The sequence below is a fragment of the Dipodomys ordii genome, unplaced genomic scaffold, assembly GCF_000151885.1.
Source record: "Dipodomys ordii isolate 6190 unplaced genomic scaffold, Dord_2.0 Scaffold206, whole genome shotgun sequence".
In the NCBI taxonomy this organism is placed as follows: domain Eukaryota; kingdom Metazoa; phylum Chordata; class Mammalia; order Rodentia; family Heteromyidae; genus Dipodomys; species Dipodomys ordii.
In genome coordinates this window covers 88,465-113,401 of record NW_012267422.1, presented here as the reverse complement: position 1 = coordinate 113,401, position 24,937 = coordinate 88,465, and the positions used below count along the sequence as shown (strand labels likewise).

Below are 24,937 nucleotides of genomic sequence, written 5' to 3'. Positions count from 1 at the left end.
AAACAGGGGAGACAGACCTATGTAGGGAATACAACTGGCCAAGCAGTGCCATTCTGGATGATCCAAGGCTCATCCCTGGACCTGAATGCTATGGATTACCAGAACAGGTGACTGTTAGGTGGTTGCTGCCCATGAAAATCAAACTACCTTAAACTAACAAGCAAAAGGAAAGAAAGAAAAAAGAAACAAAAAAAAGAGAGAGAAAGAGAGAAAGAGGGGAGAGAGAAGAAAGAAGGAAGGAAGGAAGATCCACAGAGCTAATTGCTTCCTTGCCTTCAGCCAGTAGAAATGGGTGAAAAGGATCTCAGGTTTTACTTAACTCATTCACTCATTCATTCTTTCATTTTTGGTGGTACTAGAGTTTAAACTCAGGGTCTTGTACTTGCTAGGAAGGCAGGTTTCAATGAAGTTTGCAACTCCTCCTCTCTTTCCCTTTCCCCATGACCTTCCAAGAAAATTATCACTGGGAAAAAGATAGAATCTTAGGGAACACTGTGTTTCTTCCTCTTTGTATCCCAGTTCTAGCCTCTTTGGATGTCACACCCCAGAGGAAGAAGTTATCAGATACATGAACCTGCCAGTGGTTCCTTGTCCAGCTGGCACCAGGTATCAGAGCTGTGGCCCAATGATGAGGAAATTATCAATTCAGTAGTCTGGTTCTATTTCCAAGTCTCCTAAAAGAAAAGAGTTGTCACTGTCTCTTGAGGCAGTCAATATTATGATGACAGAAGCACTTTAAAGGCATCTGTCACTTCAACAAAAAAATTACCTAAAGTAGTTGCTAATTTCTAATAATCCAGTTAAACCAGAGACAAAAGCATTTCCACTCTACTACCCAAGATCAGACTAATTGAATATATCACTAAAATAATAATAGCTGTGAAATCAGCTATTTCACACTGACAAATGCCAACTCTGGTAGTCATGTGTTTAGAAGATGCCTGCCTTATCTAAGAGAGACCAAACATTCAGATTAAGAGAAACATTATCACACATCCTCCCTAATTGAATCTAACAATTGGATTTTAGTATCTCTGTGGATTATTTCCATTTTATCTCCCAGAAAAGCAACATCATCATCCAGACTCTACTGTTTCAGGCAGTAAGAAACACTTTCCTTTGGTTGTGGTCATGTCTGATTTTTTACAGTGATTCATATCCTGGCACTTCAATGTTGATGCACAGGTATGTGCAGCCTTTGAGCAACCACTGTAAGTTATGGTTTTTACTGCTCTATACCATGTTTTGCAAATATTTGGGGTTGGAGTTCTGTATTATATAGGCCTAGGGTATTTTTTTTAATGAATGTGGCTACACTAATCCTTAAAAGAAAGACTTTTCTCAAAAATGAACCCTATTATTATGGTCTTACCATTAGAAATACCAGGAGGTAGCAAGGGCTACTTAAAAAAAAAAAAATCGGCTTCAAGTGGCTCTCCCAGACCTTATTTCATTGGTCTGAGGTAGAGAAGATGGTATTTTTTAAAAAATCTCTTCATAGCACTGTAGCTCAAGTCGTAGGGTGCTAGCGTTGAGCAAAAGAAGCTCAAGGACAGTGCCTAGGTCCTGAGTTCAAGCCCTAGGACTCCCCTCTCCCCCCCCAAAAAAAAACCTCTTCAGAAGAGAACTACTGTTTTAGAGGATTATGAAAAGCATCATGGGCCAAGCTCACACCTGTAATCCTAGCTGTTTAGGAGGCTGAGATCTGAGGATCGAGGGCAGAAAAGTCCGAGAGACTTTAATCTCCAACAAACTACTTGAGAAAGAGCGGAAAGTGACTCTGTGGCTCAAGTGGTGGAGCTCTCTCTCACCTTGAGCACCGAGGTTCAGGGACAGTGCCCAAAGCATTCTCGGTGACTTTTCTCACTGGCTACTGTGGGGAGAAAGTTTTTCAAGTAGAATGGGAACCATAATTACCAGACCCAGTAGTTCCAGGAAGGGCAGAGAATTTGCATCGATCTAATTCTCTGGAGATGAACACTTGATGCATAATCTAAGGGATTAAGCCATGTAATGATCAACTGAATTAACAATTGGAAAGTGTCTTCAAATGACTTATCTAAGATCTTCCAGGCAGTTGGTCATCTAGAGGTAAGACTGTTTGAAACCCGAACGCAGGCTCCCTAGGCGTTCGCAGCTCCTGGGTCCTGACGGCTCCTGCTAAGTTGAAGTAGGTCACCTCGGATTTAGATCTGCTGCCATCAAAGCTTAGTATCCAGGACACCCAGCTCTAGATGGAGTAGATAGCGAAAATCACTTATTGTTTTGGTTTCGCTTTTTCAAAAGTGTTTTTCTTTCCTTTTTAATACACGATGACCTCCGCATCGAAAAGGCACAAATAGTATATACAAGGAAGACAAGCTCGTCCCTAAATGCCCTTGGTTAGGGTCAACAGCAGCTGGGGCAGGAGAACATCCATTACAGTACGGAGAGGAATAAGCGTAAAACCTCCCCGGAGTAAGTGTCGATTTAAACAAGGCTTCTAGCAATCTGAATTCAGCCTGGGGATCGGTGTTTCTAGGAGAACTCGGTAGAGTGGAGAGAAAGCATCCTCATGTACGGTGGGTGCTCGGTGCAGCCCGGGCTCCCAGTCGCCAAAGCGGCCCGGTGCCCGGATTCTAGCCGGCGTTCACACCAGGCCGCCCAGCCGCCCGGACTACCCCAGTCCATCCCGCGTTGCCCCCCGGGCAACGAAAAGAGACAAAAGGGAGTTTTGAAAGCACCGTGCTACGGAAGTCAGGATGGCCGAGCGGTCTAAGGCGCTGCGTTCAGGTCGCAGTCTCCCCTGGAGGCGTGGGTTCGAATCCCACTCCTGACAGTAGGCAATTATTTTCTTTGTCTAAGTCTTAGAACTCTACTATGTGCTCATTACAAATTCATTATTTAAGCAATTGAGTGAAAGTATTCTGTACTCACTCATTTGAAAAGTAGTCATTTTAATCATTACAAATTCATTATTTAAGCAATTGAATGAAAGTATTCTGTACTCACTCATTTGAAAAGTAGTCATTTTAATCATTTCTCCTTTCTATTATCTCTATTTCTCTTTCTCTTGAACATGCAATGTTGAGTAAATGTTAATTGGCGTTTAGGGCCCATACTCATTATTGATGACTACAGGTCACCCTTTTTTTTTTTTAATTTACTTATAGTCTCTTTTGTTAATTCACTTTCCTCAGTCTCATTCCCCCTTCTTCCCCCAACAGCCTTTAACAATAGCAACACCAAGCCCCCACTACCCAGAAATGGCTACACTTATTTTGTTTTTGTAAAACATATATTATTGGTTTGTGTTGGATAATTTATAGTGTTATAGATTTATTCTTATTTTTACTTTATTCCTTTGGCACTATTGTTCTGAGTTATGTTGCTGAGTATGATCTAAACAAATTGCATTTAATTTCTACAGAGAGGTCTACTGTGTGAAGTCACCTACTGCCCCAAGAATGGCTCCCAGATTGGTCCAATGCTTTGCCACTACAAAGTAGGGTTTTATCGATATACATCTTCCTGTATTTTCTATTGAGATTGTACGTGGATTCTATTTGAGAAAAGAATAATAGGAATGAATTTCAGGTGATGAACTCTGACAAGCCTCTAATTTTATAGTTTAGAATAAGAGGATCATTTAAAGGCACGGAAGTTCATAGTAGATGATGACTCCAGAAATATCCCTCAAATTCAAGTTTTTTTCTAATGCTTCACCTGTTCATCTCAAGTATATATAGCTGTAATTACAAAAAAGTATGTAATGTATCCATTTTGAATTAATTATTGCAAAGCTCCAGTAACCCCAAACCTAAGATGAGTGCCCCCACCATGGCTCATGCCTGTAATCCTAGCTACTCAGGAGGCTGAGGTCTGAGGATGGCATTTCAAAGCCAGCCTTGGCAGGAAAGTCCCTGAGATTCTTATCACCAATAAACCACTAGAAAACCGAAAGTAGTGTTGTGGCTCTAGTGGTAGAGCACTCACCTTGAGTTGAAGAGCTCAAGAACAGCACCCAGCCCAGAATTCAAGCCCCAAGACTGACAAGGAAAAAAATAAAATAAAAAGCAATTTGGAAAGCTGGCAGGTTGGTGCAATTCAATTGAGATATCCTGGTTGGACTCAGCTGTGAACTCAACTGGTCACTTATGAGAAATATATGACCTCCCAAGCAAGTGACTCCATCTGTGCCCAATGCCCTCTACTTTAAAATGCAGGAAATACTTGTACCTTACTTCAGAAGTATGCTATGAGGTTTGCTTAACTTATTCTATATAATGTTCTTATCAAAAGTGTCTGCTGATTAATAAATGACTGGCCAAAGTGAAGTTGAAGGACTTTCAGTCTTTCAGCCCTAACCATAGGTGGGATGATACACACCCAGAATGTGGCGGGGAATCCTACTTTACTAAGTCCACTGATTTAAAGGCTAATTTTGGCCTCAGAGTTATACCCAGAAATAGTGTTTAATCTATAGATCCTGAGGCCTCTTGACATATTAAATTAAAAATCCCACAGCTGGTCATCAGTTCCTGTGCTGGTTTCTAGAGATATAAATGTAAACAGGACAGAGAGCCTCTTTCTCCAGGAGTAAACAGGCTGGTACAAAGACAGATATGAGATAAATAGTATTATTATCTAAGACAGAATGAGACACACAGACCAATATACCTTCATATGCCCCTAGTAGAACCTAGGTAGACCAGCTTGAGGTCCAATAAACCTGTAATTAGTAAATTCAAATACCATCTGCATTTGCTTAGGGTGTACATCATCTTTTTTTAAAGAAAGTATGAAACACTTGATTCTGATCAACTATCATTGTGTATTATAGAAGGCTGCACATGATGAATATGGTTTCAGTCCTATGGTTATATTTAGACAAATAAAAATTTCAAGAACTGCACATGCTCTCTGTGAACTGGTTCACCTTATCTAGACTGAGCAGCTTCTTTCTCGCTTTTTTATTTACATGCTTTCCTTTCCCACCCCAACTCCTAGCCTACTCTCTTGCCTGATAAATTCTGCATCCCTCTAATGGCTTAGTTTGAGTGTCACTTTTTCTATCAAGTCTTTTCTACCTTTTTATCTCCACCCAGTGTAGATTATCCAAGTGTGGTTCATAGCACCCAGTACTGTGAACCACAGTATATATCTTACTATACTATAATGTTGAATTGTTTCATTTTCCTACCAGCCTACTTAGACTGGAACACAACTTATATGGGATGATTAATATAGTGATGGTTATATATAAGCCCTCAACAAACAGCCACTGAATGGGGCGGGGGAACACCATACCTTTTCCACTTTTACACAGATATTGCTTCCATGATTTACTGATGTATGGAGAGAAAGGAAGAATTATTGGTTTTGTCAAAAGAGGATGAAAATTCTCATTTGAAATACTTTATAGCTTCAGTGGCCACCACTTTCTCAATGATAGAGGTCATGTAATCTGTGGGGGAATGCTTGGATAGAAGTATCCCTATAAAGATGTTTTTCAAAAAAATATTGAGAAGACCCACCAGTGAAGAAACTTTTATTTGGGAATAAAGACTAGAAAGCTATTCAGAACACATATGCATGGAACAGAGTAGCTTCTGGAATGAAGGAAAGTTTACGGGTTTTATTAGGTCAGAGATCTATACAAGTTATTGTGAAAGAAACTTCACAGGCACTTTCAATGCCTTAGTAAACTGACAAGCTCTGATTGTCATTGGGCAGCAGTCTATTTTCTGTGGTACTGAAGTTTAAACTCAGGGCCTCATACTTGCTAGGCCCCATCACTTGAGCCATACCTTAATCCTAGAAGTAGTAAACTAAAGGCAAATTGGAAAATCCATTAACAGTTGCTAAGAAACAATAAATAATAATCCTAAAAATAGAGTAGGCTATTGCACTGTATTGGCTTAGCAGAGCAGTTCTGAAAGATCATTCTTGACCAGAATGTTTTCTTCCTATAACCTCTGAACTCTATTTCAATGAGTATGAAAAGAATGCTACATGTGTTTTCAATTTCTACCAGCCTGAAGGAGTAGTAGAGTGGAGATAAAGCAAGTTTTGTAACAGGATGACACTTATACCAGTGACCCAGTCTGACTAATTTGAGAGAGGTCTGTACTCTGAGCCTAGAAGAAAAGGTTTCATAAGCAGAAGAGAGAAACATCTAGTGAAAAAGAGTCTTTCTTTCCATTGCTGCCTGATGCTCACAAAGAAAAGTGGTAAATTAAGCTGTAAAATGGGAGCGGAATGTCTCCATAAAAGTAGAGTGGCTTCCTGAGAAACTACACAAAATATTAAGATGCTTTGTTTCCATAGAAAGAATTAGAGATCCTATTTTAACTCATCACAATCCCCATATAATAAACACTCGGAAGATAAATTCCTGTGCTAGGTGGTAAAGGCTGGATATTAAGAAATAACTAGGTGGTTGGTAATTATTATGGGGAATGTTTATTTTTCTGGTCTTGTGTTTCTTTGTAAAGAAGCTCAGCTAAGAGTAAAACTGACTTCTTGTGGGGAACTTCTCATTTTTTGCCTCTTGAAGAGTTTGGGAGAAGGCTTAGTCCTTTCTAGTTCTTCAATTTTGCCCTTTCTAGTATATTATAGACAATCACAATCTGTGATAGACAATCAGATAGATTGTCCTTGACAGGTTTCATGAAGTCATGGTGACAAGTATTGGTTTTCACTTATATTTTTTCTTTCCAACACTCTGAGCACAATATAATCTTTTTTTTTTTATTGTAAAGATACTATACAGAGGGTTACAGTTACATGAGTGAGGTAATGAGTACACTTCTTCTTGGACATTGTTACCCCCTCCACAATATAATCTTTTAAAATATTATTTATTTTTATTATCTTGTACATAAGGTTTCAATTCAACAGGTCAATTGATAGTAACATCCATCTTGTTTATTACCACCCTTTCTATTATTCTTCCTTCTGCATCTATATCAACTCTGTCCATCCACTGGTTACCTAGTTCCATTTTCCTGTATGTACATTGAGTATTATGACTATATTTGCCTACCTTTACCCATTTGTCCAAACACCTCACCTTAATTCCTCCTTCCCAACAATATAATCTTTTCAAAGAGTCGATCATGGTTTGGTTTATATGGTTCTATTTTGATAGAAGTTAGGAAATGTCAGAGATGCTTCCGATTACTTAGCAATAGATCTATCAAACATTCCAAAGGCTGGCTTTTCTTTTCTTTCTTTTAAGCCTACAGATTGTGAGAGCGCATTTATTTGGGAATTCCTCAGGAAAGAAAACAGAATGACCACAGGTTACGATATTCTTTGTAGTTTAAGACATTGTTTTCCTTTTTATTTTATTTTTTTGGATTTGCATAAAAGAACTGCATGTAGGACGAACATTTTAAAATACCCGATCCATACAAAATGGTTTGGTGAATTTTTTCCATGGAAATAAATTCATCTCTGAGATTATATTTAAGACGAAGCCAGGAAACCACAAAAAGGCCCCGCTGGGATTCGAACCCAGGATCTCCTGTTTACTAGACAGGCGCTTTAACCAGCTAAGCCACGGAGCCAGCACGCTCCGTGCTTTTCAAATCAACACAGAAAAGGAATGATCTTTGCTTTTGTTGTGAGCACTTACTATCTTGTAACTGAAGAGCAGAGCAGATGTTTCCCTAAATGCTAAAGATGTACCTCAGTTTGGCCTCCCTCCCTTAGACTTGGGAGACGGCTCCCACGTGTGGGCACACTGAGTCCGCTCCGAGTGGGCTAGGAGAAGCGCGCGCTTCGGTCTGAAACTCCGGGTTGAGCGGAGAAATTGCCCGGAAGGGCCTGAGTTCTGCAGGTCACGTTTAGGTAAGTAAAGACTGACCTGGAGCTTCCGGGGAGGTGGAAGTAGGAGGTGGGAGTGGGTGTGAGTGTGTGGGCGAGAAGAGGTCGTCACCTTTTTATAAGAACACTCCCATTTGTATCGGAAAACTCCCAGCACGGAACACCGATCCCTGCAAGAAGCAAGCTGTTCCTTATGTGACTTGTAAATCACACTGGATTTAAATATTCCGACCATTCCTTACCCCAGTTGGGTTTCATCTACCTGATTTTGCTTCTAAGACTAAGATGAATGGAATTCTAGAGTCTTGTTTTAAGAATACTTCACAATTAACATTGTTAATTACATCACAACTATAAAGGGACAGAGGGCTTCTTGTCCTGAAGCTTGCTCAAAGATCTGATTTGATTTCAAGTTGAGAACATTCTCTAGAATTTCTAAATTATCATTATTTGTATCTGTTCCCAATTTATTCTGGTCTCTATTAACTTAGTTATTGGGATGTAATTTTAACAAAAGAATTTAGTGAAACTGTTTTTTCACAAGCTTTTCCCAAGTGAAATTTTCAATGAGATTAACTGTTTGACTTGAGACCTGTAATATTAGTAATGTATTAGTAGGTAGTATTATCATAAACAGCATAGTCACACCTAATATAACTTTCACCCAATAGTGGCATATATCAAACAACAGAACTAATATTTGGGTTCATTCTTCATTTCACTAGCTGCTGACATGTTTGCACAGAATTTCCAAGAATCAAAGGAATTGTTTAGCCAGATATAAGTCTTGGAGATAATTGAATACTACACGTAATTTTGAATGTGAATCCTATTTTCTATTCAGTTTCCACTATGACCAGAAAGGACCATGGAAATATTATATTGGCTCCGTCCCACACATCTGAATTTGGAGATCTGGGTTCTGTACTGCTGATAGTAATGTGGGAGTGGCAGAGAGTTTTTACATGGGAGCAAAACTTAAAAAACAAAAGCAAGCAAGCAACATCAGTAACAACAACAAAAACCCAATGCACTGCAGGAAAGGAATCCATTATTTTCATAGTTTTGTATATCAGAGTGGCTAGGCTGTAGTACATGATTATTCAATTAAACACTAATCTAGTCAGGTGAGGTAGTGCAGCTGCTCAAGAGATTGACTCAACACAAGTTTCAGGCCTGCTAATCCTATAAACCAATTTCAATTACATAAATACTCCTGTAGAAGGACTCACAGGCTGAGCACTAGTGACTCACTCAGGAGGCTGAGATCTGAGGATCGCCCAACCAGAGCAGGAAAGTCAGTGAAACTCATCTCCAATTAACCACCAGAAAACTGGAAGTAGAGGGCGAGCCTTCAGCCAAAGAGCTTAGGGACAGTGCCCAGGTTCTGAGTTTAGGCCCAACAACCAACAAGGGGGAGAACGAAGGAAGGAAGGAAGGAAGAATTCACAGAATAAGATGGTATTGATCAAGATTTATTATACTTATAACCTGACTTATGGAATTGTACAACTACTTAATAACACTAACTTAAGAAAAACATATCTTATTGTGAACATGGTTGCAAAATTTAAGTCAGCCTTCAAAATATGCAAAATAACGAGGATTTTTTAAAAATTTAAACACTGAGTACAGCAAATGTGGACAGTGTTAAAAGCAGAATAGGACCTGTGACTTTAGAGATGCCTTCCTCATCCTGCTATGCAATGAGGGGATAATAGGCCCAGGAATTACCCCAAATTTGCTTCATTTCTAAAACTTCAAGCACAAGCTCCCTTTTCAGAATAGAAATCTCCTTTTTGTTTTTAATAGGTAGAGATTAATCTGCTAAGCTAATGGCAAGATACATATCTGACTAACTTGTTCCTATAATTTTGTGTTCTCTTCCTTTGTGAATGCCAGCATCAAAGCACAACAGTATTTCAGCCCTCAGGAGTATCACTACTGGAAATCATAAACATTTTCACACTAACATATAATTGTTGCCAATTTCTTAAAATGTCAATTATGCTATTACTAACTTAAAATCTATATTTATTAGAGGAGACTATATAGTACATTAATAAAGGAGCCCAAATATCACAGAAATATTCAGTAATATATTTCAATGTAATTAGTTTCTATCTGAAATCATAGATAGATAAATGAAATAGATGATAGACTAGCAGATAGATAATTTTTTTCTTTGTATTTAAAAGTGTTATACTGAGATGGCATCCATAATCACCAAACTACCATAGAGCTCCATGGTGTAAAACCTGGTTAGAAGACCCCTATTTTATTATCTGAGGAGGAATGAGCTCTATCTCAATGCTTATGCACTTTTTTAAGGGAGAGGGGAAAGGGTTGTTGAAACTATGAACCCAAAGCAAATATTTTTCTGATATTAACGTGTATGTTCTCTGCATCAGTTTTACCCTTGAGTTATTTCCAATGCTTACCAGGCACAGAGATGATGCCTCTTCAGAAACACCGACTGGAATATGCACATTTGACAAACATTTTTGTTTGAAAGAATTCGTGTGTGTGTGTGAAAATTGACTATGCTGTTTTTAAAGCTATCAGACATAGGTCCTGTGATAAGGAAGATCAGGCAATGATAGTTCCTAGCCAAGTCTTGCTTAGTAAACTTTGGGAGGGAGGAGGGAGGATTTAACAAAATACAGAGATACAAGGAAAAAGTAAGATCAAACCACGCTTTGACGACTTCCAATTTCCTAAACCTTTCCTTGTTTTATTATCTTTTCCTCCAAGTCTTATCACGGCTGTTTTATTTCTTTAGTGTCTTACAACCTGTTTCACCCACTGCCGTGTTGTTATTATTGTTGTTAGAGGACAAGAGTATCATCTCTTTGAGGTTTTATCTGCAGGGCTTTGAGCAGCGATTTTGGTGGAATTACTACAGGCATAAATGGAGAGGTGATCATGGAGCAGAGAGGATGCGAGTTTTGCCACTCAGTCATTTTTGGCAGAAAAAAGGCAAGAAATGAGTAAAGATAGCGTTTGTTGCAAACGTAGCTGGGAATCTACGAGCTTAGTCCAGGTGGGCTTGGTAGCTTGAAATTCCAAGGTCAGACACTGCAGGTGTAGCTTGTTATTTTCTTATAACCTGACATCCGCCAGCAGGCCGTTCACGTGTGGGGCCAGTGGCGCAATGGATAACGCGTCTGACTACGGATCAGAAGATTCCAGGTTCGACTCCTGGCTGGCTCGGCACAGGCGGTTCTTTTGTTTCTCTCTAGATGCCACAGCAGTTTAATAGAATAGGAAAATTCATACACGATCAAGTTTTAGCCCGAAGTCTCAGAAACGTAAGTGCTGTGCTCTTTGGACCAGAGCGGGAACCATTACTTCTTGGTAGCGCAAGTTCTCTGTGCCACTATTCGATAAAGAAATGCGTGCAGTCTCCAAGTCGCTGGTCCATTTTGATTGAATAATAAAGTTGAATCAGCCTAGTAAGCAAAGGGAAGACATGAAAATCTGGGCATTCAGATTAAGCGATCATAACAACGAAAGGTCTTTAGTTGCATTTCACTGAGCGATTTGTAGAATGAAGTAGTAAAGGCATTTACAACGCTCTTCGCCGTCCTCGCTAATTTTAGAGACGGTTGAGGACGCATGCGCCTATAACAATACACGCGTTAGCGGACAGAGGGCGTGTCTTGTTGCGTGAACTATGAGCTAGAGGAAACCTTTTTCCAGCGGGTTTCCGTAGTGTAGTGGTTATCACGTTCGCCTCACACGCGAAAGGTCCCCGGTTCGAAACCGGGCGGAAACACGGATCGTACCTTTTTTTTCCCCCCTCCTTACTGAACTGTAATAAAACGGTAGGAATAATTTCCCTCCTCTCTCAGGGACACGTCGGCCTCGGCCTCCTGGGTGGCCGGCTCGAGGCCTCCGTGCCGAGGTAGCGGCGGCGTTTCGCGCGCGGAGAAGCGGCTCGGCCGGGCTCGCTGGAGTTGCCCTGCGGGCCGCAGCCCCGGAAGAGCATCCTCGCTTGCCCTCGTCTTCCTGCCGGCCTGGCTGGGCCTCCGTGGCCTTTGCCATCTCCGCGATCCGTGAGGGCGCCGACCCACCTTGCCGAGGCCCAGGCGCGGCCGTACCGGTAGCTCGGATCCCTCGGCGCCCACGAGGCTCAGGTAGGCGTGGGGGGGGGGGTAAGGTGCTGTTGCACAAAAATCATTAAAAATGGGGGGATCTGGAGCCGGGGCCCCAGCCTCGGTGAACCTGGGCCCCTGCTGGGCCCCGGACCGCCCTTCCCTCCTTGGCCTCCGCGGTGCAGAGCAACCGCGGGATCCATCCTGAGCTCCGTGGTCTGTGCGCCAGGCAGAGGCCACAGGGCGGATCAGCCGATCGGTGGGAGTGAGGAACCCTCCTGGCCGTGATAGGGCAGAGGAGGAGGAGGACAGGAAGAAATCTGAAAGGATCGAGCCCTCAAAGCTGTGACCTGGAAGAGGTCCTGGGGGGAGGTTTGGGCGAGCCGAGCTAGGCCCTGCAAACTGCTTTAGGAAACCCCCCAGGAGACACTGACTGAAAGGGGCCGAGGTCTTATTTCATTTTGGTCTTCTGTTTTCCCATGAAAACAAACAAATACATACATACACAAAGACAGACCCCCCCCCCCCAGTTAAAAATAGAACAACTGTGGATTCTGTGGCTTAACTTGCGCCTTGAGAAAAACCACTCGGTGATTTTGGGGTTTGAGAACACTCTGGTGTTGGCCCTCCAACCCCCCGCCTGACAGATGGCTGGCTGTCATCTTCACTGGATGAACAAACAACTTATGACGAAAATGCTTTGTTATGTCGTCATCTAACTGCCTCGGGCGTCAACTTGGAATTTCCTCGTAACTGATAAGAATGTATGATGATTTTAGGACCATAAACAAAAAAGGAGGGGGAAATTCTTATCTAATGAATTTTTTAAATTATCATTTTATCTTAAATTGGTATCTTGGATAGTCATTACTTTACCCTGCGCTGTTAGTCTTTGTTGACATACCTTTTCTGAAAAATACACATTTGTTGTCGTCCTGTTGGTTTTTTTCTTTTAAGATCATATCTTAGTTAGCAAGACAATAAGTTTGGGGTTATACTCCCTAGCAGTTTATTTAGTATATTTTCACTTGAACTCCCTTTTGTGTCATCCAGAAATACAAATTAATGTGGTGGTCTGAAAGGGGACAAAAGTCCCAGGACCTAAAAATGTGTCAACTATGTATGTTTCCCAGTCTTTCTTTCTCTGATGGCAGTGGACAGGAGTACTTCAGCTGGGCTGTGTGCTCCTAACCAGCAATTGCAGGTGGGTGACTGGGTACCTGTGGTTCACTCTTCAAACCAGTATGTATTTGTGCAAAGTACTGCGGCATTCCAATCCTTTTAGCCACCTTGCTCTTCTTCACCCATTTCTTACTACCATACCTTCCCCATTCTTTCTGAACTCCATGAGAAGCTTTCCTGATGTTTTAATGCTTCAGAAGAAGAACAAATAAGCCCTGGAGATGATTGATTTTATGAGCCTCATTCTCCTGGAACATACTTATATCATGCATATGAATTAAAAAAAATTCATTTTTATTATGTCATTTATTCTCTTCTTCCTAAGTTTGGCATTGATTAACGTCTTCCAGGTGTTTCCTCTAAGCTCAGCGCATTGTTTCCATTATTAAGAGACTGTCAGGAAGAGGGTAGCATTCTGATATTGGAGTAGGATTGAGGATAGAATCCAAGATAAAACTACCTCCCCCATACCCAGTTCAGTAACCATCAAAGAGCGTAAGGATGATGCTAAAATAAGCCTTGCTAGTGTGAAATAAACCTTGCTGGAAAAAGAGTGAGTGTGTGTGTCAGATAAGATAGAATTAGTCCATAGTCTCTTGAGTGAGAATAAAAACTAGTGTGTTCTCATATCTTCCTGCCTCAATCTGAGAACAGAGTATAAGGGCAAGAAACTTTGAGATACTGAAGTTATTTTTCAAAGACATGGCAACAACTTTTCAGTTTTTAGGACTAACCAAAAATTTGTAAAAATAATTCAAGGGAAAAATTCTGTTGACAGAGAAAAAGTAAAAGTGAGTGAGAGTTTTAAATCATGTATCATCACATTACATAGAGCTGGATATTTCTTGTGAAATTCTCCAATTGAACTCATTTTCTTTTTCTTCCTCTCTCCTCCCTTCCCCCCTGTAAATGCTCCACTATTAAGCTACCCCCTTCTCCGCCACACCTTCTCAGCTAGTCTGCTAATTTTTTTTTTTTTTTGGGTCCATTCGTGGGGCCTGAACTCTGGGCCTGGGCGCTGTCCCTCAGCTCTTCAGCTCAAGGCTAGTGCTCTACCACTTGAGCCACAGCGCCACTTCCGGCTTTCTTTTCTTTTTGCTTATGTGGTGCTGAGGAATCAAACCCAGGGCCTCATGCTTGCAAGGCAAGCGCTCTACCGCTGAGCCACCTTCCCAGCCCTAGTCTGCTAATTTTTAATATGGAAAGGTATTTCTACCATCAGCAGCTACAGGGAAGAAGGAACATATTTGATTCTTGCCTCTGGGGCTGTTAATCTATACTATAGACTATACATAATTTTTAGTACTTATATTCTTGAGTAAACTCAACTTTTTTTCTGGGTAGTATATGGAGAGTATACCAGCTAGGTGCCTCTCTACCCCCTCCTCATATTCCTGAACTAATCCCCATGCCCTTTCTAACCCTGTAAAAATTGCTCACCATTCCAAATTTTGTATTTGTCTTTGGCTTCATTTTACCTTTATTAATTGTCTATAGTCTAAACTTGCCATAGTGTCACACTTATAAATGGGTGTATATTGTCATTCTTCTGCAATTTGCAATACTCAGCATCATGTTTGTATTTATCCTTGTTTTTGCATGTAGCTGTAATCTGTTTCTGCTACTGAATAGTATTCTTTTCTATAAATATTGCTGAAATGTATTTATCCATTCCACTGAAGGACAGTTGGGTTGTTTCTAGTTGTTTTTATTTTTAATTATAATATTGCTAGTTGTGTGCCATGCCTCACATCTGTAATCTTAGGTACTCAGGGGAATGAGATCTAAGAATCACTGCTCACAGCCAGCAAGCTTAGACAGAAAAGGCCAAGAGACTCTTACTTCCAATTAACCAGGAAAAAACCCAGAAGTAGAGCCATGGTTTAAGTGGTAGAGCAACAGCCTTGAGCAAAAAATCTAAATGATAGAGCCTCATCTCCAGTACTCACGCACACAGACACACATACACACACACACATACACTACAATTATAATACTGCCTTAATTTTTAGAGGGGTCTCTAGGTAGGCATGGCTCCAATAATTTCTTTAGAAAAACTCTTAAAAATTGCTTTACATAATTTCACTGTTTGTAATGTGAATACACTAATTTTCACACCTATAGTGTGTATATGTTTTGATTGTTCTGCATCTGATGACCCCTTTATATTGTCAAACCAATGAATTTTCATGTCTGATGGAGGTGAAATGTATACCGTTGCTTCAATGTCATTTTCCAACTACATGTTTTGTGTGTGTGTGTTCACCATTTATGCTTCTAAGAAAATATTTTTTGTCATCTTTTCTTTTTTGTTTTTTTAAGGTGCAAGACCAAGACTTGAACTTAGTATGTGAAGCTTTGACTCATTGGCTACCACTCTACCAACTGAGCCACGCCTCCAATCCCTTGTCACTTTTTCTTTAGGTTTCAAATTTAGTCTAATTGTTTTTTTTGTTGTCTTTTCTTTCTTTGATACTAGGGATCAAACCCAGGATGCTGCACTTGTTAGGCAGATGCTTTGCTACTGAGCTACATCCCAGTCCTATTATATAAATATATAATATATAATTATATGTCATATAACTATATATTATATAACGTTATATAATTTATATGTATATTTTTAATTTTTTATGTTACTGGAGTTTGAACTTGGCTTCACACTTGCTAGGCATGCTTTCTACTGCAAAACTATGCCTCCACCCTCTAATTTGACTTTTAATGTTAAATTTGACCACAATTTCCCTTTATGGTTTACATGTTATGTTTTGCTCAATAACCCTTCACAGAAACGTGGGAAAAGGAAGCATCCTGTCAATTGGTAAGCCACCAGCTGCCATCATGCCCAAGAGAAAGGTCAAAGGAGATGCTAAAGGTGATAAAGTCAAGGTGAAGGATGAGCCACAGAGGAGATCAGCAAGGTTGTCTGCTAAGCCTGCCCCTCCCAAACCAGAGCCCAGGCCTAAAAAGGCTCCTGCAAAGAAAGGAGAAAAGCTGCCTAAAGGGAGAAAGGGAAAAGCAGATGCTGGCAAAGATGGGAACAACCCTGCAAAAACCCAAGAGGCGTCCACAGTCCAGTCACAGAAAGCAGAAGGCACTGGGGATGCCAAGTGAAGTGTATATTTTTGATAGCTTTGTACTTAGTAACTCTACCATTGAAATACTGTTGTCATTTAAAAAAAAGTTTTATAAAAAAGTTAAATTTTGGGTTTTTTTCAAATTTATGTTATTAGTACACAGAACACTTTGTTGTTGTCTTTTGTGGAAAGGGAAAACACCACTAATAAAGTGTGTCTCAGAAGCTGAACTGAAATGAGAGAAACTAGAATTTCCTATCCTGGTCTTTGAAGATTGTCCTCAGTTCCTGGGAAAGAGTCTCTTAAGAGTCACTCATTTTAGCCATTGACAAATAAGCCTTACAGTGTGGGGGGGCAGAACTTGACTTTTCTTCATTCCGTGAGCATAGGTCATACCTTCATTGAGCCAGCACCCCTGAAATCAGCCATGTTAGGAACAACACTCAAGCTTTCTAATGATATCAAGCTGGTGTAGCTCAAAAGAGCCAAGATTCTGGCTTTTAGTAGAATCATCCTGATGAGTGAGAATCCTGAAGGTTTTAGTCCATTTCTTCTATTGCTTGTGATAAGCAATTATATGTTTGCTTCATGTGGCATGCCCCACCCCCCACCCCCCACCCCCACACACCCACCCCTTCAGTAACCTTGTCCTGTTCCAAGCAGCAACAAAGGACTTTTTGTTGTCTTTGACAGTGATATTATGGGAAATTGGAGCTTTGAAGATATAAAAACTTGTCCAAAGCCAGGCACCGGTGACTGATTCCTACAATCCTAGCTACTCAGGAGGCTGAGATCTGAGGATCAGGGTTCAAAGCCAGCCCAGGCAAGACAGGCCATGAGACTCTTATCTCCAATTAACTTCCAGAAAACTGGAAGTGGCTCAAGTGATAGAGCACTGGCCTTGAGCTGAAGAGCTCTGGGACAGTATCCAGGCCTAGAGTTCAAGCCCCACAACCGACCAAAAAAAAAAGAAAAGTTGCCTAAGTACTACAGAAGTAACTTCTGAAAAGTATCTTACAAAGCTCAAAACAAATTGGATTGTGGGGAAGGATATTATTTCTATACCCAAAGTTGAGAAATATTCTTTACTGCCTTGTAAAAGTTGATAGTTTTTCCTTTTTATACTTCTTTAGAATACTTTTTCTTGATTTTGTGCAAAGTGTGAAGTAAAAATTCAATTTCATAATTTTCCATATGATATTAACTGAAAATTTCATGTTTCCCCTTACTGATCTTTTGTAAATCCACTTTCTATGTAATTATGAGTTTGCTGATGGTTCCTATCTAGCTCACTGGCGGCCAACTTGTCTAATCTTGTCTAATCTCACTCCTAATTATTACAGCTTTAAAAAAATCTTAGCAAAAACCAAGATGCAGGAAATAAGGGCACTGGTGGCTCATACCAATAATCCTAACTACTGAGAAGGCTGAGATCTGAGATCATGATTCAAAGCCAACCTGGGTAGGAAAGTCCCAGAGAATCTTATTTCCAATTAACCCCCAGAAAACCGGAAGTGATTGAGCTGAAGAGCTCAGGGATAGCACCCAGGCCCTGAGTTCAAGTCCTGCAACTGACAGAAAGCAAAAAAAAAAAAATGTATTCATTACTTGATTTATGAAACAATAATCCTTTGTACATCATCTTCGTAAAAACAATAAAAAAGATGCCTGTACATTTTTATCACAATGTTAACCAGTTCTACCTTTAATGTCACTATCAAATTTTTCTTCCTAAGGAGTATGTTGGCAATTTTACTTGCTCTTCCATACAACTTATATTAGATTAACAAATTCTAACTCATTACTTAGAATAACAAGTTCTAAATCACATGGAATTTTGATAGATTTTTTTTCTGAACTTATAAATTGGTGAGCCATGTCATTTTTATAATGTTGAGTCTTCCAATATATGAACATGGTAGAATGCTCTAAGCCTTTTAAATCTTTAATTTAATAAAACATATAATCCATAAATTCCTGTTAATATTTCCTGGAGAGTTTATGCTATTTGATGTTATATCTGATACATATTACTTTTTTTTTGCGTTAAGCTAATTGCTGATTGTACTTTGTGTATCTAGCAACCTTACTAAACTTTATCTCTGTATTCTTGTGAGCTTCTACTCACAACCATATATTTTTTGTATATCAATTAGTTTCAGTCTTTATACTTTGTTTTCTGTTTTCTACTGCTCAGTATACTCCAGGTGCTAGAGATACAGTAGTTAACAACAGTGTCCCTGTTTTTTTGAAGCTTATGTTCCAGATGGGAGGAATGTGTAAAGAACATTTACAAATTTATGTGAAAAGGGTCCTTTATTAAAGCCACTGTTGCATATACTAAAACTAGCATTATATAATATTTTCCTTTATAATAATGAGTTTCTGGAAATTCTACTTAAACATTGTTTTACCATCTTTTCTGTGTTCAATTATCCCTACTCAGTAAACAACAAATACAGACTTGTATTTATATACGATGTATGTATTTTGGTATTTGAGTAAGTTAAGAAACTTCCAAGACAGCATTAGGAAACCATCAAATAGAATGACAGTACTCTATAACTAAACAATAGTAATTTCTAGTTAAAAAGGGCAGTAGTGAAATGGCAGTGGAAACATAGTTATCAAAGGTATGATTTTAGTTTTTCTCCAGCAACACAAATTTTGATTTCTGCTTAAGGATCATAATGGGGGGTGTGTGTGTATGTGTGTGTGTGTGTGTGTGTGGCAGTACTGGAAGTTCAATTCAGGGCCTGGGTGCTGTCTCCTGTCCCTGATGTGTTTTTGCTCAAAGCTAACACTCTAGCCCTAGAGCCACAGCTCTACTTCTGACTTTTTGAGGTTAATTGAAGATAAGAGTCTCTGGACTTTTCCTGCCTGGCTTCAAGCCACAACCCTCAGATGTTGTATTTTTGAAGGGGGAGATAGAAGGATAGACTTACAGTGTTCTATAGCACAGATAAGTTGATAATCTTTAATTTGATATTTCAAAATAGGATTTTAATGTTCTTAACAGAGAGAAGTGACAAAATGTCTGAAATGATCAAAATTCCAATTACCCCATCTAATCATAACACATTGATGTGCATTTCCTGAAATGTCACTTATAAATATCTACAATTATGTGTCTACTAAGAATGAAAATATGCCTACACAGGAAATATTCCTGAGGCCAGGAAGATTAAATTAGGAACGTAAATCTCCTTTCATATCTCTTTGATCAATAGCCCTATCTGTAAACTCATAATTCACATCCTGGCTTATAATCACCAGGTAGTTGATATGAATCAACCTGAAGAGATCCAGAGTTTTTAATAATTAAATTCTAAAATGAATTAGATTAAAAAAAATTAGTGACCTATGCATCTCAGGCACTGGCCCTGGAGGACTTAAAGAGGGAAGGAAACCTATCTTTCTGTATCTGTCTTTGTCCCACTCCATTTTTTCCCCCCTCAACTTTGGTTACGATGATCCTGGTAAAATCCTGACACTCGTGTCTCAAAATGCTCCCATGGTTCATCTTAGGTCATAAAAATGAACCCATTCGCTCCTTTCCTGAGTTGCCCCAGGGTGCAGTGGGAAAAACTGTCTCCTTCAGGCTGGATCTCTCTCTGCTCTAGGGCACTGGCAGATCTAGGCCTCTGGATGTCACCTCGGCGGATGACTCTGGTTGGCGTCCTGGTTCCCTAGTTTGATAGGGGAGGCTAGGACTCTTGACTTCTCCCCAGGTATTGCTTCTCAGCCCCATCAGAAACGTGAATTAGGTTTCATTCCCTCGTAACGCCAAGCACTCTTCAGTGGAGTTACAGCAGAAAGCACACCAGGGAAACGGTAGTGTTTGGGGTGAGGGTTGGGGGGGGGATGTCTGCAGGCCTTTTAAGTTTTAAAGTTCCAGGTAACCCATCAGGATAATACTCCAGGGTCCTTTTCAAGAATCATATTAAAAAAAATACCAAGGATTTTAAAGAAGACAATTATACTTGAAAAAAGTAATCAAACAAGGTACAGGTATCTGTGTACTTCATTAACACATTGATATCAAACACCGAGACTTTCCCTAGAACTATCTTACTCCATATTTGTGAACTGTATTGTGGAATAAAAGGTGTGGTTGTTTTTGGTAACAAAGAGGTAGGTACTTCTCTTTGGACTGTGGTTTTTGTCTTAAATTCATAAGCGAAGGAAATATTAAATTTCATTACAGGATAAATATTTTAAAATTCCCTCCCTCCCCCGCATCCAGCTTAAGCAACCTCAAAGTTAAGAAACACCACGAAATTTCCCAATAATTCTCCACAATAAATTTTTTGTCAGTAGTTTTTAGGTTTTTGAAGATATCCAAGGTAATGAAGATAAATGGTTTAGAGATAGTTTTAAAGACAGGACAAAGGACTAGAGATGAAGAGAATAGTGAAAAATGGAACAATGTTTATTTGTTTACTCTGTTGTTAGTTAATGGCTGACTAATATATAAATTGTTTGCCTGTAGAAATTGGATATGATAAACAGTAGATATGTGCAGATGCTATACTGCTATACCACATATATCATATATAAATACAAACAATATATAGGACTCTGCCTAATCAAGACCTAATAGAAGACACAATTCCTAAATTTCATACACACACACACACACCACACACTCTCTACATTTGGGCATTTTCAAAAATTGATCTGTTGCTACGATTTTTGGGAGTAACTTAAACACATTTTGGACCTCAATGTAAAATGAAAAACAGAAGGAGCTGTTCAGTTTAGTAGGTGCTTGGTTTCAGCTGCTTTTGAAGAAAAAGGAAAGAATTCTTGAGGCTCACTCTCCTTTTTTGTCTGGCCAGATTTTCAGGTAGCTCTCTCCCTAGTATCCTAAGTTTTTGACAAATATCCAATGACTAGATAGGTCTCATAATATTAGGATTTTTTTGTACAGCTAAAGGACATTTGAACTTCAATGCTGGCATATTTAAATTTCAGAAGGGGGCGTGGGAGAAAGGAGTAAGCCAGTTTCGAAGAAGTGTGGAGATCAGTAAAGACTCAATGGAGGCACTGGGGATGTAGCTCAGTGGTAGAGCGCATGCTTCGCATGTATGAGGCCCCGGGTTCGATCCCCGGCATCTCCAGGATCCTTTTGTCACTAAAGAATTGCTATTTTTCTAATCTTCGCTTCATTATTTTCTATAGTGCTCTTTTTCAGCTGCCGTGTACAGAATAATGCAAGTAAATAGGGAAATGGGATTGTTCTCTAGGTATTTTAAGACATCGTATGTAAAACAAACGGATTTCGGAACTTAGAAAACCAGATCTAGTGCAGAGATGACAGAAGTGGAGCAATCTGGAAAATTGACCCGAACGCAGGAATGAATGAACATTTGCGGAGTATGGCTGGAAATAATCTTGGCTGGAGGAAACTGAAAATGCATAAGGGGAAATCGTTTAGTTTCTTAAGTCATAGATCGAAAAAATTAGGACAGATGTTGGGAAAGGATGAAGTGTAGCTTAGTAAGGGTAAATACAATGTATTGCATTTTATCAACAAAATAATTTACTAAAACGTGTGGAGCAGTAGTATCCATTTTAAAGGGCTTCCAGCGCGCTGGCCGGTTAGCTCAGTTGGTTAGAGCGTGGTGCTAATAACGCCAAGGTCGCGGGTTCGATCCCCGTACGGGCCACATGGCTTTTGCACGCCTCATCCTGTTCCAAATCTTCACTAAGATAAAATAAAACATTCATGAGTTCAACATCTTACCACTTTCAAACAGATTATTTTTACAAAGAGAAAAACGAGCTCACGTCACACTCACTGGGGGTGTTTAAGGGATGCACTTGCTACTGTCACAGAGCTGAGTAAGCAGAAGCAGGCCTAGACGGAAATTCTGTAGGAGAGAGAAAGGCGTCGTCAGTCTGTGTAGTGGTCAAACACTGCCCTCGAAGTACCCTGAAAACCTGGAGTAACTATGAAGTATGGGGTTGTGTCCGAAGGCACTTCCTATTCGTCTCCGGTCTTCCAGTTAAAGATTCTCTGCACTTACCAGCACGAGTCCGATAGAGAAAAATATTCAAAAACTTAAAAATGTGTGTATCTTTATCTTCTCAGGCGAGAGAGAACGCAGCCTTTGCAGAACCCCTACTTGCGCGTCTGTCACGCACGCGTGGGCTCCGCGCTGTCCAGGCCGCGGGTCCTGCGCTCAGCCCACTGCTTCTCGCCTTTGTAGAAAGCGCATGCTTTATTCAAATCCAATTTCAGCATTGTAAACCCTAATCCTACTTATATATCGGTTTATTCCCTGTCCTTCGAGCCCTCGCTATGAACTCAGTCTCATCGCTCTATCCTGTTGAGTGAATTTTCATCGTTTACTGTTGTCCACAAAATCTGCCGAGATGAGATCACGAGGCTCAGGCGCAACGTCCGAGGGGGCCTCCGACCGGTCTCAGGTTCACCTCTGTGGGTCAGTTACGCATCCGATTAGAAAACACTCCAAAGGCTTTGACTCCGTAGATTTTAGAGAACTCGGGTTTCCTTATTTTAATAAATGCCAGGGTTGTGTCTTTTACAAGAATAGGCCAGGCCCCTTTTGTAAAATGAGTATTCACATAGTCCTTTAAATTATATTGGAGCATTATCCAGGAAAATTCTAAGGCTTATAGTACCTTAGTTATTCAGTAAGGAATACAGTTAGAACTGTACTCAGAGGCACTAGGGAGAGAAATTTCATTACATATTTAAAAGCCTTAAGGAACGGCCTTTTCTGTGTGGCTCGTTGGTCTAGGGGTATGATTCTCGCTTAGGGTGCGAGAGGTCCCGGGTTCAAATCCCGGACGAGCCCAGATTTTTAATCGCTTCTCGGGGATTCCTACCAACAAACTACAGCAATTCTCTCATCGTCTTAATTACAGTAGCTTCTATTAAACTAAAGAATCCCAGCATTCTTGTTGCAATTGAAAGTACTGTTTCGCCTCGCACTTTGGTTCCACTTTTTCTTGACATCTCTTCTAGTTGAAAGGCGAGTATTGTCCATTTTTACACGACCCCTTCTTGTCTTGGGGCGTTCTGACTTACCCCGCATCATAATCTTTTCGGCAGATTTATCCTTCATAGTTACCTGAAGAACTTGTTCAACATAAACGGTTCGTTCATCCCTTACCACATCCCTACCCGATGAGCTATACCCGATAGAACATCCGACGCGCGTCTGGTGGTGTAAGTTCTAAGCGGCCAGCGAAGTGCTGATCCACCAGGGACGGTTGAGGTTACATTCTGTACAAGTGAATGAACAGGCCATAGAAATACAATTGTTTCAGGAGCCGACCAGGACATTTCCAAGACTCACTCCATCAAAGAACCAACGGATTTAAAAAGTTCTTTGGCAGCCGTTCTGGAAACTTACGGAAGAGGGAAGATAGACACCTTTTATCCAAGGCCAAAAGAACTTAACGCCCAACGTGGGGCTCGAACCCACGACCCTGAGATTAAGAGTCTCATGCTCTACCGACTGAGCTAGCCGGGCACTTATTCTCGGGAGCTGTCCTTAGCATATTAGGAGACTACGTAATCTATTGTCTTCCTCGTGCAAGTATGCTAATTTCATTAGTTTTATAGGTGAAATTAAATGAAACTAAAATAATAACCTAGTCCATGCAGCCTACCTTAATTTACATCTTACTTATCGCCGCTTTGAATAGACAAGATTTAAGATGGGATTCTGGGTGCCACAAATGTGTCCCCAACAACGGTATTTCCGGGGTTAATCTGGCTCGTAATAAAGCCCCAAACAGCCCCCTCATCAAGCCCCTGGTCCCTTTTGTGATCCACTGCGGCTTTCTGTATCTGTTCTTCCACCACTTGTCAACTTTGCCCGCTCCTGCCTTTTGTGTTTAGAACATAGCTTAAGGGACAATAATACAAACAAGGTCCCAGTTAAGAACTTGCTGGGGGAGGAAGGGAGAAGTTGCTTGTGACAAAAGATGACAAATTAGATTCATATATAATTTGCTTCAAGGGGTGTATTGTATCCAGTCTAAAAACAATTCCTTCAGAGAAAATAAAAAAATAAAACCCATGGTTTAGCAAAGAGAATTAGATGGCTAGCCTCTCTAGTAGTTGAAGGTGTTACTGGTAAATACACACAAAAATCACGAGCCAATAGAGAAACAAATTTAACCATAGACGTAACTTTGCTAGAGTTCAGTGACACTTGCTTTCCAAGACTCTTTTAAAGAAGCCAAGGTGTCTTCTGACATTTTGTCAGTTGAACACATTTTTATTAAGTATCTTTTCTGTACTGGATATTGTAAATGAATATAACTTAGCCTCTGATTTCAAGATAATGCCTAAGGCAATCCAATAAAAATTAAATCCTCAGATGCATTCTAACTCGCTGGCCTTGGGAAATAATGATGTTTGGAGGGAGTAGTTGGGGAGGGAAAGATAATGATGAGATTGGATAGTTTAAAACTTCCATGTCTGTCTAGTAAAATCTAAGAAGCAAAAGCAATATATTTGACTCATAGGAATATTGTACTTACTACAGTTATTCCATAAATAATCTGTGTTGTAGTTACTAATAAATTCTATGTCTCATTGCAGAGTTCAAAACTCACTACACCCGCGGTAATCTCTGCTTAATATTTATTTTCTGAGGATTCTAAGCACTTTAAAGAAGTGTCCCAAATAAGAGAAAATTATTGCTAATTTTAAAATAAGACATATGTCCTCTTAATATCAAGGAACAAACTTGCTGGGTTTGTGATGTGCCACAAGCAACTGTC

At 40.0% G+C, this 24,937-nt stretch overlaps 1 protein-coding gene and 8 non-coding genes across 11 annotated transcripts; 7 read left to right on the top strand and 2 right to left on the bottom strand.

Annotated features, from left to right (window-relative positions):
- Positions 1-2,735: 2,735 nt before the first annotated feature.
- On the top strand, positions 2,736-2,818 carry Trnal-cag. Its single transcript has one exon. It is a non-coding gene; the product is annotated as a tRNA-Leu (tRNA).
- A 4,661-nt stretch (positions 2,819-7,479) lies between these two features.
- On the bottom strand, positions 7,480-7,553 carry Trnat-agu. The gene has a single exon. It is a non-coding gene; the product is annotated as a tRNA-Thr (tRNA).
- A 3,399-nt stretch (positions 7,554-10,952) lies between these two features.
- Positions 10,953-11,025, top strand: Trnar-acg. Its single transcript has one exon. It is a non-coding gene; the product is annotated as a tRNA-Arg (tRNA).
- A 492-nt stretch (positions 11,026-11,517) lies between these two features.
- Trnav-cac lies at positions 11,518-11,590 on the top strand. The gene has a single exon. It is a non-coding gene; the product is annotated as a tRNA-Val (tRNA).
- A 150-nt stretch (positions 11,591-11,740) lies between these two features.
- On the top strand, positions 11,741-16,398 carry Hmgn4 (high mobility group nucleosomal binding domain 4). Of its 3 annotated transcripts, none has more exons than XM_013035219.1 (2): positions 11,741-11,951; positions 15,881-16,398. In XM_013035219.1, exon 2 carries the CDS (start codon positions 15,933-15,935, stop codon positions 16,203-16,205), a length of 273 nt encoding a protein of 90 aa, XP_012890673.1. In that variant the 5' UTR covers positions 11,741-11,951; positions 15,881-15,932; the 3' UTR covers positions 16,206-16,398. The 3 variants fall into 3 exon arrangements, with proteins under 3 accessions (XP_012890673.1, XP_012890674.1, XP_012890675.1); XM_013035220.1 differs by lacking the exon at positions 11,741-11,951 and adding an exon at positions 12,077-12,125; XM_013035221.1 differs by lacking the exon at positions 11,741-11,951 and adding an exon at positions 12,871-13,113.
- Positions 16,399-21,219: 4,821 nt separating this feature from the next.
- On the top strand, positions 21,220-21,291 carry Trnaa-cgc. The gene has a single exon. It is a non-coding gene; the product is annotated as a tRNA-Ala (tRNA).
- A 475-nt stretch (positions 21,292-21,766) lies between these two features.
- On the top strand, positions 21,767-21,840 carry Trnai-aau. Its single transcript has one exon. It is a non-coding gene; the product is annotated as a tRNA-Ile (tRNA).
- A 1,083-nt stretch (positions 21,841-22,923) lies between these two features.
- Positions 22,924-22,995, top strand: Trnap-agg. The gene has a single exon. It is a non-coding gene; the product is annotated as a tRNA-Pro (tRNA).
- Positions 22,996-23,603: 608 nt separating this feature from the next.
- Positions 23,604-23,676, bottom strand: Trnak-cuu. Its single transcript has one exon. It is a non-coding gene; the product is annotated as a tRNA-Lys (tRNA).
- Between the last annotated feature and the right edge of the window lie 1,261 nt (positions 23,677-24,937).